The sequence below is a fragment of the Strix uralensis genome, chromosome 1 (genome assembly GCF_047716275.1).
Source record: "Strix uralensis isolate ZFMK-TIS-50842 chromosome 1, bStrUra1, whole genome shotgun sequence".
NCBI lineage: Eukaryota > Metazoa > Chordata > Aves > Strigiformes > Strigidae > Strix > Strix uralensis.
The window spans coordinates 139,920,810-139,934,482 of NC_133972.1; the positions used below are offsets into that span (position 1 = coordinate 139,920,810).

The window sequence follows — 13,673 nt, forward strand, 5'->3', positions numbered from 1 at the left end:
AAAGACGTCTCCTCTCTCAAATTCATGTATTGATCTCAAAGGAGTTCAGGTACTGTCATGGATTAACACACACATTATTATTGTGAAAGACAACACCTGGAATTCTACCCTTTGACTATATTCTGTATTTTCTTCTAACTTGGATAAATCAGCATTAAAAAAAGCAGAGTTCAAAACCTATGGCTTAAAGCTCAAAATTCACCTGTCATTTATTGCCCTCTACTTAATTCACATTGAAGCCACTTATGAAAGTAAAACCGAGTCCTTGTCTAAATGTGTTGCTCCAATTTCCAGAGAGCTGTCTGATTAATCAGTATAAGACATGGATGGAGACAAATGAAAGCTCAGGTAAGTGAGCAAAACCAAATTTTCAACAGAAGTTGTATTTTATTCCATCTAATAACCCACAGGTTTGTATATCAAGTCCAGAAATCATCCTACCACACTGTCCCAGTAAATCACAACCCTCAGTGGGACTCCTTGGTCTTCTGGGTTGAGAATCAACTTCAGCTGTATGGCCAGTCTTTTTCAGTCTTACTGTGGACATTTGTAGTGGAGTTCATAACCCAGTTGATACCAGATTTTCTTCTCAACGATGACAGCATTATGTTGGTTTCTATGAATTACGAAGAGCCATTAGAAATCTCTGTGTATAGTGTTTTCAGTCTTTTTCTTTTCTCTTCAATTCCCACATACCGTGTTTAAATCACTGTCCTGATACTGGAGACGCTGAGTGTAGATTTGAAATTAAAATACAGTTGCATAAACCAGCATCAATAGTATGCAGAAAACTGGACCAAATGAAAATTGTGACATGACACATGCGGTCTGGTGTAGGACCAACTGCAAGAGAGATGGCTTCCACAGCCATAGAGAGCTAAACTCGCTGCTTAAACAAGTGTGCCCAATAGAAAAAGGATGAGTTACTGGAGTAAGTGGCTGAAATGGGGGGGCAAAGGGCTGTGTGTGGGGAAAAGGAGAGTAAGTTGAATTTGCTAGAGTTGGGGGGTGGGTGGGCAGTGAAGGATAAAAGATCATTAAAAAAATAGTGGAAGCACAGAAAAAATACAACCAAACCCATTTCAAGCTTGATAAGGAAAATCCATTCCATCACTGAAAAAAAATCAAAACCTTCCTCTCAGAGAAATGGCACTCAATATACTGCCAGTTTGCACTTAAGGTCTCCTAGATAACCAGTCCCAAGTGATTGTGAAGAACATTAGCTGAAACAAACACATATTGACATGAAGAAATTTAGATTATCGGGTTAAAAAAAGTTGTTTGTTTCCTGATTTTTTCCCCACTCTTTCTAACAAACAAAAGGAAGAAACATAAGATATTTCAACAAATCCTGTTACCAGTTTCATTTTTGCTATTGGTTTTATGGGGGAGGAGGATTTGTTCAGCTGTTACAGTGATGGTCATAACATAAACTGTTTAGATAGATGAAGTTTTTACTTTTTCCTCCTAGTCTAAAAGCCATTGACATTATAGACAGTTTTGCTTAAAGATATTGTGTATGGAAATTATATTTACCTCCTACAATGGTAGGAGGTGTAATGTCTCTTATTTTGCAGTTTCTGCATCCAGCAGAAAAAAAAATTGGTGGATACTGTAGATGGCTCAGCTACAGCATGTTGGCATACGCAACTTCTTCCTTAGACTTAACATAATTTCTATTTTCTCCTGTTTCTGTGAATATTAAATGAGAGAATGAGAAGACTACTTCATTTGAAAGGCTTATTTAATTTCCCTTCTCTTCATTTGCCTTTATTTACTGAATTACATTTCCATAGGAAAACGGTATGTAGAACTGTCTCCCCTGACTAAACAGTTCAAATGAGCTATGAGTAAAATCATTTAGATAAAAGTCACAGCCACAATTTATTAAAAACAACTAAGAATGTCACTGTAGCTCAATATGTAGTGAATTTCTGCAGGCTCTTATCGTTGCATCCACAGTATCGTCAGAATCTTTTAATATTGTGTAACTGTATCTTAATAGAGCTTTTAATGTAACGTGTCATCAAAATTTATGTAAATAACTATTTCAAGACTTTTAATCAAATGCTCATAAAGAGGCATTTACTCCTTTTAAAGTCGGCACTCAGTTATATTAATGATTTATTTAACATACGTCTGTATCTGAAAGGCAAGTTGTAGTTGTATGTCATGAAATTTCTGCTTTCAAACCGAATCCCCCCTTTTGGAAAGCAAATGCAAAAGATTCCACACTCTTTGTGTTCCTTAGCTTTTCTGATAGTAAGGACTACATATACAAAGTAAAGAAAGGACTAGATACACTAAAAAGCAATTATAACAGATGACGTTTTTTCTTCAGCCTTTGGCACCTCAACATCATTCATTTGCTGTTTTTCTGTGTACACTATATATATTGTTTAATCAGACAAATGGAGTTGCCCAAGAAACCAGATCTCAAATTCAAAGGTGAGAGCTCACTGCCTATTGGCATCTGTGGGCAAACACACAACTGTGCCAGGAGAAACTACTTTGCCTGGGAAAAAATTTCCTTGCACTGAAGTGGGGTAAAATTTTCCATGCCAGAGCAAATCTTGGAGAATTAAGTTGCACTGTGTGTCCATGGGGATTTTTTTCCCTTAGGCATAGCAGATGGCTATTTGTAAACCCATGTGTAAGTTTACAACTGATATAAACAACTGGTAGAAACATCCCAGAGGAAAAATGTCCATCTGCTTTCAGATGCCACAGGAAAAATATTGTTGTATTTCTACATACACATTGACTTTTGAGAATTACGAACACTGATGGGCAGGGAAAGATGTCATATTTCTCAGCTGATTATGAAAACTTTTTTTTTTTTTTTATTTCTGGGCAAATCCCTTGCTTGTTGCTGTTAAGATTTATATATGCTTGACTATATTATCACATTCATAGAACTTAAGAAATATTTCATGTCAACTTTACTTTCATTATTGAAGATATTATACAATTAGATCACAAAATGTCAGAGAAGAGATGCCTCAGTGAACTCTACTTTTAAATTTTCTGGCATTATAGTTATTTCTGTTTATTTTTCTTGAGAATGTATTTTTCTGTGCTTGAAGAGCCCAAACTTTCTTTAGGAACTGGGTTATTGTGTAGAAAATACAAATTCTTAAAGTTATGCTGGTAGAATTATTTTAAAGAATAAGACAGTAACAATTACTTCCTAAAAATATGTTTCTATTGAATAGGAACTATTAAGAAAACCTGTTCTCCTTTTCAACTAAAAATTACAATTTCAGTACAGTTGGCTAGTAATCTGAACTGGAATCACAGAAAATAAAATTCTCAGCTGATTTACTAGTTCAGCAAATGTGGTGACTTTAAGACGGTTCTAATTGTGAATTTTCTCTGTGTAAAATATTAGCTCATAAACTTCATGTTAATTTTGAACCTATGAAGACCTCGAGAAGGAGGGAAGTCTAAAAAAGTTGTTGATTCACTTACAGCTGTTAATGGACCAGTCACTCACTGATTAAAACAAGGCTGATTAAACCATCGCTGTAGTGGGAATATAATTTAAGATACTAAATTTATCAAGATACAAAAATCTTCTATCAGAAGATAAAAGAAGACACATAAGGAAACTTGACTTTTTTTTTTTTTTAAACTTTTAATTGTTTCCCAGAATAATTTTGTTGAAAACTGTAACTCACAATGATTTCAAAGGGGCCAGGACTTCAACCATTTTCCTGCTTCACTCCTCGTTTATTGAATTTGTTAGAAAAATTGTTTCCGGAGAGTGAACAAAGTAATTCATAAACAGGAAAAACTAGTCTGAAACTATTAATAACCAACTTATTTTTATTAGAGCAAATACAGTTGTGAAAACTGTACATTGTACATTTTGGGTCAAGAATTATAAATAGAGAAACTCATAGATAAAGAGTTCATTCTTTGACAGCAAGAAACTTTAAATAGACAAAATGACATTATTAAGTACATTGGCAGGCTCTGTTGTGCTGTCCAAAATGTAGTGTACAGTATAACAACCAATTATAAATAGCCTTTCATGTAAAATACAGCTGTGCACATTTTAGAAAAATACCAACAATTTGTTTGAGCTTTGTTTTAAAAAAGCTTATAAATCATACATATTTATAAATGGTACTAACATGCTTACTTAAATTTATAAACATTTTCATAAGCTTTGTTACCCATTATTTCCAGAGCATAAAGTATTTTAAATAAACATTTAATAGGAATTAAATACGTCAGTTACAAAATTACCTCTCCATGTAAGGAGACAGGGGGTGATTTCACTGTTGGATGGAACGTTTTGTCCATTATGTCAAGGCTTACACAGTAACTTTTAAAATTTTATTCTTATTTAAAAATTACTTTCCTAAATTTAAAACACAATTTAAACTTTTTTAAAAAATAAATATACAAGTTTTATTTTCATTTGCTCTCTTTCTGCTTTCTTCTTTATCCATACTGGTCAATAAACAGGATTCTCAACATACTTCTGTAAAAAACACCACGGTGTTACTGCCCTACTCGGAGCTGCTTCGCTGTACAATATTCAGTCCATACCTACATTACTTTAATATGCTGCATCAAAAGATAGCTAATGTACTTTGTAAGAATGTTGCCCATTAAACCATGCAAACACTTAGAAAGTTTACAAACAGGTTCAAAAACTATACTGTATGAAAGATTTTCTAATAGAGATAAAATAAACCATAATACAAGCCCTTTGCTTTTTATAGCTTTAAATTAAAATATTTACTTGCCAAATGATCACACCACATATTTTCAGTAAATAAGCATGCTTTTGATTAATATAGGGTACAATAATTACAGTATAATGGCACATAAAAAGAAACATGATCACATCATTTGAACAAAGGGCTGTGAAACTACTTAAGACAAAATTTCCAAATGAAAAATTTTGAGGCTTTTTTAATGCTGAGGTAAAATTATAAATGGACTTTAAAGACACTGAAGGCATCAAATCGATAAACAATCACTTAACATCTCTAAATGCTCTACCTGAATGTATTCAACACAAATCTAGTATTTTAAAATTATGATAATTTATTATGAGCATTAGCTAGCTTAACTGTCATTGGTATTAATGTGCACTCAGACAAGACTTTATTTTAACCGCTGGCAAAATACCTCAGTGTTGAAACATAATAATTCAAATCACCAATTACCACAGCACCAGAATAAAAAAAAAAAAAAGGAAAAAAGTTAACATGCAAACCCTGTATCTCGTCTTTCTTGACTTATTCTGATATTCCACATCCTGTTTAGAATGTGCTGATATCAACTTAAGATTCTTAATCTTTTAGTATTAAAAATTTTGCTTGCTATTGGCATAAGCATTTGAGCACTTTTCGGAGTTGCTCAACATCTTTAAATTTTGCAGTCATGGTATGTTACTTACTAAACCTTAAAGCAAAACAGCTCTTCAGGTTTAGGGAAATGAATTTAAGAATTTTGTCTTCGGATCAGAAAAAGAGATTTCATTTTCTGCTTCTGCTGCTAGGCAGAACTGGTAGCTTTCTCCAGGTTGGACTAGACACTATGTTATGGCTATACATCAAATTTCATAAACAACGAATGAACAGAATCATGCACAGGCAAATGAAATTCGATCTCCCAGAACACTGCAGGAGATGTTAAAAGCAGCAGGTAATGGAATAAGACTGGTGACTGATGCTGCTAACTATTTCTTCTAATGAGATAGGAGTGAACGCTGGAATCACTTCCACAGCAACAGAATCCTCTGACCACATTCCTCTGGCAGTCGTTTTCCCATCTCCCCACTAAAAACATCAGACGTAAAATAGTAAGGCAGCTGTTAGCTTCCATCAACAAAAAGTGCAGCTCCGTACATTTCCAGTTTAGTCACACTCTGCTGGAACAGATGGAGAAGCCAACGCACTTCACTGGCGGGGCTGCTTCAGCAGATTATTTTGTTTGTTTTCCAACATGGCTGCTTGCTTCAGCTTTCAGAGGACCCCAAAGCCACGAGCCATCAGCAGAGAAACTGATCTGGGCCCCTGGCTGAATTTTCCAAGTTTCATCTCTCTTGCGTCCCATCCTAATTCCAAGCCTCCTTCCCTGTGTCTGAGTATGACAGGTGCCATTTAAAAGGCTGATGACACAACTGCAGAGAACTGTGGGCTAACACCACTAGTTGTCATGACTTCACTGAAGGGTCAAAACAGTTACATTATTAAATAACTATGTTGAATCACATTCAGGCATAGCTAAAATTAAGTAGGGAACATTAAAAGTATGCAAAGAAATTAAATCTTTATTGTTTGAGGTGGGGAGGATATGGTGATTTTATATGAAAACAAGACCTTTCTTACCTTTCCTAATTCCAATCAAGTTAGAAAATGGACAAAAAGAATGGCTAAACCAATATTCAACAGCATTACCAAGGCGATCATGACTGAGTTAGGGCCCTGAAAATAAAATAAAGATATCAGAATTAATGTAACCTTCCACATAGTGCACAGCAATGAACATGACCCGACTTTATAGTTTCTATTGTTTTTGACCTTGCTCTGAAGGATTACCTAAATATTAAAGATACAGATTCTGCTCCTGAAACGTAGCCATTACCCTTGGTATTCACATGAGCTAAATATCATCTGTGTGAAAATGAGCTGGATAAATACAGGTGAGAGCATATTATTACACTGTTCTCAATCACACTGAGATTAAACCATCTGAAAAATATGACTGCATAAACAATGAAAATAAACCCATCAACACAAAACCAATATCAGCTTAAAATAGAGCAAAACAAAGAACTTGAACTATTTTAGGAAAGCCGGAATGCTGCTCTTCATCCATACAGTAGGTTCCTTCTCTAATTCCAACCCATTTCAAAACAGACATGTTTTATGAAAAGAATAACATTTTTTTGATAACCAAAGGGAGAAAAAGTTACTTACCATTGCACTCACATACCTAGCAATGTTTCCATTACAAATTAAAAAACAATTTTACACCTGCAAAATTAAACTTGTTTTGATTTACATTGACGCTTATCTTACAGAGCGATGTATGGAATAAACGAAAAGTCAAAATACTCCTTCCCTTCCTAGCTAGAGCTTAACTTGGTTAGAAAACTTAATCATTACATAAAGTTAGGATTTCTGTGAACCCAGAGAACAAAGTTTTTAATTCTTTTCAGCTATTGTGGATAAATTTTTTTAAACATGGATGCTTTCTAATGAGCAACTTGAAATAAGGTCCTGATGGAAAGAATTTCCAGATGAAAATTCTCAGTTCTTCTGTTCTCCTCTTAACATATTTGGTTTACTACAACATGTTTTCACAAAAAATTGTATGCCTTATATTTTAAGGTTGCACATTTACTGTAAGTAGAAACAGAAAAACTCTTCACTGAGACAATACCTTACTAAATCACAAAAAACCTCACCAAAAAATCTCTGCAGAAAACTATCTTCTGAGCTACAGAAGGTTCACTGGCTTGCATGAGAAGGTGTATATTTCATTAAAAATGACATTTTTTTTTTTCACTTTTCACATGAGGCATGCCTTGCAGAGTTCATTATGCTTCATATGACAATGCTAACATTAGCTATATAATTTCTGGAATGCTAAGGTGTAAGAGCTTGCTATTATTAATTTGCTGCAGCAGTGTAACTGGGAAGCTATTGAACAATACTTGTGTCATTATATCACATGGTTTCATCCTGAAACAGTCTTATTAAACACTTTTTACCAGAACACACCTTTACACAGTAGTTAAGATGGCAGGCCATCAGTTAGATGTACTCCTTAAATCTCTGGGAAGTCTACTCCCAATCAGCACCTCTATCCATAACAGCCATAAAGTTTCTGTTGCACATATTCAGAGGTATCTGTTCACATGCTGAGGAACTAGGTGTCCAAGTTCAAACAATGACTGAGACTATCAGGATGCTAGTTAAATGTTGCCATAAGGGTAATGGTTATTGGCAGCAACATTAAGCTTTTGTTTGATGTCAGAATGTCTAAAATATTCACTAGGAAATCGAAGATTAGGTTTAAGGTCACCTTAGTTAAAGGTATTTTGAATAACAAGTTCCCACTTACCAGTGGTATGTTTTAACCATAGGGTCACAGAACAGAAGTGGAACCATGTTCCTTCCTTCTTACTGGAAGTGAGCCACTATGTGCCAAAGAATATGAGACACTTGGTGACAGAGAACAGGCATAAAAGGAAAGCATGACTCCAGATATGGTTACGTTTCTGACCACAGCACTGTAAGCAGCCTCGCTGTAGTAGCATGTAACTCAAGGTTAATTTCTTCTTTCTCTTTCTGGCATGGTCACAATTGTGCTAGCTTGGGTACTTCTATGCTTTTCTGCTGTGAAGTAAATCCAAGTTCCCATCAGGATTCCCACCAAACGCATTTGGCAATTGTGAGATTCATGCATGAAAGCCATACTGGAAGACTTTGAGCAATAAAACATATTTTACTGGAAACAACAGCTACTTTGAGAATCTCAGTTTTGTTGTCTTGGAATGTCAGTGACAACACCCTTAGAGTGAACCTTCCATGTAATGAGTTCTTTAGAAAAAAAAAATTCCCAGAATCTCATGGACAAACAAGAATAGTACATACGTACTAATGTTACATATCTCACTACAGGAAATGTGATTACACTATTAATCTCCACTAAGATTTGGATGTAGCATCCTTCTCTCTGGTGCAGAGACACTGGAACAGTTGCCCAGAGAAGTTGTGGATGCCTCATCATTGGAAGTGTTCAAAGTCAGGTTGCATGGGGCTTTGAGCAACCTGCTCTAGTGAAAGATGTCCCTGCCCATGGCAGGGGGAATGGACTAGATGATCTTTAAATGTCCCTTCCAACCCAAACTATTCCATGATTCTATGTTTATAACAGGGACTTCCTGTGTGATCAAAATGAGGTCAATAGTTCCTTTATAGTTTGGGATCCCACCTAAAGATTTTAGAGTTATGTTGCACCAGGAATTGCAAGGGACTGAAGGGATTGTTGGCTAATACCATTAAAATTCACCAGGATTTGTCCGTCTAATACTCTGCATATTTGAAAATAACATCCATGGAAATAAAGTTGATTTACTACTATTGAAGAAAAATTTGGACCTATGGGGACTTCACAGGAGCCAGGAACTCACTCATTACCTGAAATATATCCTGAAACGGCATCCTGATAGCCGCAAGACAGCTTTTGACTGAATGACAAGTTGGGACTGCAGCTCAAACAGCAACTCGGTATTGTCAGTGCATAGTCTTACAGAATTCAGCTTGGTGGAGGGGACTTCTCTATTGATGCATCAGTCAGTCAGGTTAGGTATAACAATCTCACCATCATAACATTAGATAAATTAGGCTAAAAAAAACTAAGGGCTATGGTTTGAATCAAGAAATCTCATCTACAAAGACAGAAGAAAGTGACACCTTAAGAACTGGGTTGTTGATTTTATATGAAGATCAAAGAAAAATGTGTTATCTATTTATGATAATAAGTCTATGCTTTATATAAAGAAGTAAATCTCATCTTCTTTGGTCTGCTGTATGTATTTTGTTTCCTCTTCTGATAACTACAACTTTCAGCCCAAAGAAGAATTTCCTGATATACTAAAAAATGATCGAACAATATTTGTGGAGCACATGGTTATTATGCAATATGCTACCTGTTTCGACTACACCTATGAAATAAGCATTTAATGCTTTAAGACAAATGCCATAAATAAGACTTTAGTGTCCTGCAAGGGCTTAAAATAGCAAAAGCCAAAATTAGCCTGCACAAGCCAAGAGTGACTAGAACAGGTGCACTAAAGAAGCTGTAGTAGAAAAACTCCAGTCCTGCTTAAAAACTGCCCTTTCAGCTTCTACCAAGTCAGAGACTTATGCAGTTAAAAATATAATTATACGATTAGTTTTCATTTGAGGAGGGAAGAAAGTTATTTTCCTAAAATGTAGTGCCAGGAAGTATTAATATTAAGACCAGTCTTGTAATCCCATTGCATCAGGAATGTCCATTAAATTTAGCATAAAGTTCTTGCTCAGAGGTTTTTTTAGGATCAGGCAAATACTGATCTATTTTTCTAACATCATGGTAGTTCTATCCCTTACTAACTGGGTGTTAAGTGAACAAAGAGATTAGAGTAGAAGCACACTGGGTAACATTCAGCAAAACGTAATGATTTTAGATACAGGTAAAAACCAGGCTAAACACTCTGTGTGGCTTAAAACCTACAAAACAAAAAAATTACAATAGAGTAGAACACTTGTGCCTGGGCTTGTACTTGACCTAGGACAACACATGGACACATATCAGGCAAATAAAATGTGTACTGATGAATGTACACTACAATAGTATTTTTTGCAATTCAACCCCACTTTTTACCCAAATCCAAACCAATCTCAAATTAGCTCATATTCAAGGTGGGATAGCAGCATACAAGCTGATATTGGGGCTAGAGGCTGCTAATGAGCAATTAGAAACAACAGTACCGGTTTGTGCTCAAGTGTCTCTGTGCACACTTCACACTTGTGGTAAATACAAGTTACTCTGAAGGTGCCTAATTCTCAGTTGAAAAAGGATGATGTACCTCTCATTTAGGGTAAACGCCTGGAAACAGACAGCTCCTTTGGAGCAGCTGACGAACAATGACTTTGTCATCGTGCTTTATTCATGTTTTCACCTTGATAAAACTGTGACTCTTTCTTATGAGCTCTGAAATGATTTTAAACTTTGATTTTTGAACACTGGAAAATAATTACATAGGGAAACAGATTCATACGTATGGCATAAGAAGTACGTGCTGATATTTTTCAAGTATAATGCCAGAATTGGGTATGTCTAGAGAATCAATACTGTTTCTATAACTAACTTATTGCAGAGATGATATTCAATGGCATTCTTAAGGAGGTGACAGATTCACAGAAAATAAGAAACATGAATTTGATTACTAAAACAGCTGCTGCAGACTCTTCTGTAAATAAAGTTGTTTAAAGTTCTTAATCCAAATTAAAGTTTGTGTTTCATTCAGATGTAAGAAATGGCTTTAATTTAGATACATGGAAGGAAGAACTTAAAATCTTACATTTTGTATCTATGTTCTTAATGCATTATCACTGGAACTTAGAAAAAGCACAGCCTAATTTTATATAGCCCTTTTGAATAATCTAATGAAAGTACTCAATAAATGTTATAGATTCGTTTTTGCATTCCACAACCATGTTTTTTCTTCTCTTTTCATGAGTGTTATTTTCTCTTTATATTCTTTAACAAATATATTTTTAAACTTTTATGAAGTATCTAAAGCAGATTTACTTTCAAATCCCAACAAAAGCATTTGTCAAGATGACTATAAAGCAATTCCAATTACTGACTAAAACAAAATAATTCCCCAATGCAGCCCTAAAATTCTGAAATCTCTCAACAGTGCACTCTTGGGTTAGCCACTGTGTAACTCCAGCACATGACTGAGCTCAGTCCAGGAACACTGCAGAACAGGTTACTGTTTTTCTGAAGTTGAAAGGTGATAGAAAAAATTAAAAAGAAAAGTCTCCGGGCAATGTTAGCAGTCACTCCGTACTAAGTCTCTCCCTCAGTCTGGCAGGCCAGCAGGCTACTCCTTTCTGCTTAAATTTTTTAAGAATTTTTACTCATTTCAGCATTTTAAAGAAATAAGCATGTAGGAATTCTATTTTATAAGGGAAAATTTATAGATATATATGGAAGACATCTTTGAAAAAACACATCTACATATGTATTAAATGCTGTTACATTAAAAATGAGTTCCTAAACTCTACCCTCCTTCCTTATTAAAATGCTGATAATAAGAATAATGCAATTGGATTGCTCCAAATGAAGCAGAGGGACAGTTCCCAGATGACCTGTAATATCAGTAAACAAACAGTAGCTAATGTACAATATCTGATACAATTTGCTGATAACAAGCTATAGGTTCATGGTCCTTATCCTGATTATTCTAGACGGTCAATAAACTGCTGTTTAGGTGCCCTACTTGGTTTCTTAAGGTGAAGACTCCCTCAGCTCCAAACCATTATTTGGTTTGGATGGAATGTAGGAAAAATAAGGACTATTTCTAGCCACTTATTTTCCCCAGAGCTAAACAAAAAAGTCCAATTCAGGCTAAAATTCTGTGCCTGCTCACTCAACATTTACAAGCCTGACAGCTTTGTGCTACCCTACATAGGAGTCATATCTGTGAGATTTGAAAGGTTAAAGGGTTGATATCAGCTGTAATACAGATTTTCAGATTACAAAACCACTGTGAACATCTACTTTGATCCGCACAAAATAGAATATAAACTCCCTGCTGAACTAGAGGATATCATCTTGGCAAAATGCTCATTATTGAACTATCCAGTGACAGCTCCAAAAACTCAGCATCTGAAAACTGATGTTACATTTAATTAATACCATTAAAAGCAACTTAAAACAAGACTTTTATCTAAATCTGTCCATCTGTTGGATCTTCTTACACATTTGCCTGTTAGCTTGGGGAACTATTTTATAAAGTGTACTTACAGTGTACTTACTTAAGTGACTTATTGTGTCAGATTTTTTTGCCTTGAAACTTTGATTGTAAGATATGTTTTAATCATTCTTGCAGCTCTTTGTGCGACTTTCCCTTAAGGTTTTTTTCATTTTAAATCCCTGATTTATGGACGCTGTATTTTATTTCAGAAGTGGTTGCACCAGTGCCAAAAAAAGATAAAACAGACTCCCATGTACTCTTGCTTAATCTTTCCTGTTGATAAATCTAAGGATTACATTAACTTCTCTGAACAACAGCAGGAGACTGGGAGCTTCATGCTCAGTTGCCTCTCTTGCTCCTGATCCACCAACCTTTTCCAGTTCCATTCCTGCATGACCAGGCTCTATTAACTGTTGTTCAATATACAATCTTATATTTTGCTGCTGCACATGGATAATTATACTTGCAAAGTACAAGAAAGATCCTAGCAGGTGATTTGGATCAGCTTGTATTGCTGATCCGTTGTCTTCATTATCAGTTTCCTGATCACTGTGTCTTCTGTAAATTTCATGGGTAATACTTTTATGTCCTCTTCCATGTCATTAATAAGAATGTTAATAAAATAGGGCAGCAGAATTAATCCAAGAATGACCTCACCAGAATAGTACTAAATTACCAATGTTTTTCTAATTACTTTTTGAGAACCAGCAGTCAGTTTTTTAAAAATTATTTTGATGTGACATTTAGCCTTTGCATTACTCTGGCTTCCTTGTCAGAATACATAACTGTGTAAAAGCAAATCAAATGACCTTCTTGATTGAGGATATGATTCCTCTGTCACACCTGAAGATGTCAAACTTGTTTGACAAGATCTTTTACAATGCATGTTAGTTGTAAATTCTTACACCTCTTTATTTTTAAATTCTTTATTAACAAAGTCTGGTTCAATTATTCAACTGTTTTGCCTGAGATCAGTGCTAGGCTATCTGGATCTCATTAAATGGGTCATTCTGTTTATCCCATCAATAATGACACACTGTTTTTTTTCAACTGGAGTATCAGAAACAATTCAAAGAAACAATGCTTATAAAAAAGAAATATTATGACAATTATCTAGATCTCTTCATTCGCTAAAGGTTAACTTTAGGATCTACAACTAACATTTTCC

At 35.0% G+C, this 13,673-nt stretch overlaps 1 protein-coding gene across 3 annotated transcripts in view; it reads right to left on the reverse strand.

Annotated features, from left to right (window-relative positions):
- Positions 1-367: 367 nt before the first annotated feature.
- Positions 368-13,673, reverse strand: part of JPH1 (junctophilin 1) — a 91,356-nt gene continuing 78,050 nt past the window's right edge. The window contains exons 5-6 of one of the 3 annotated variants that reach the window (XM_074883081.1): positions 6,354-6,449; positions 368-616 (exon numbers count right to left, since the gene is read on the reverse strand). In XM_074883081.1, the coding sequence (XP_074739182.1) occupies positions 6,369-6,449 (81 nt within the window). In that variant the 3' untranslated portion in view covers positions 368-616; positions 6,354-6,368. Of the gene's footprint in view, positions 6,190-6,353; positions 6,450-13,673 lie in introns of all 3 variants that reach the window. The other 2 variants (XM_074883071.1, XM_074883062.1) reach the window with 2 other exon arrangements.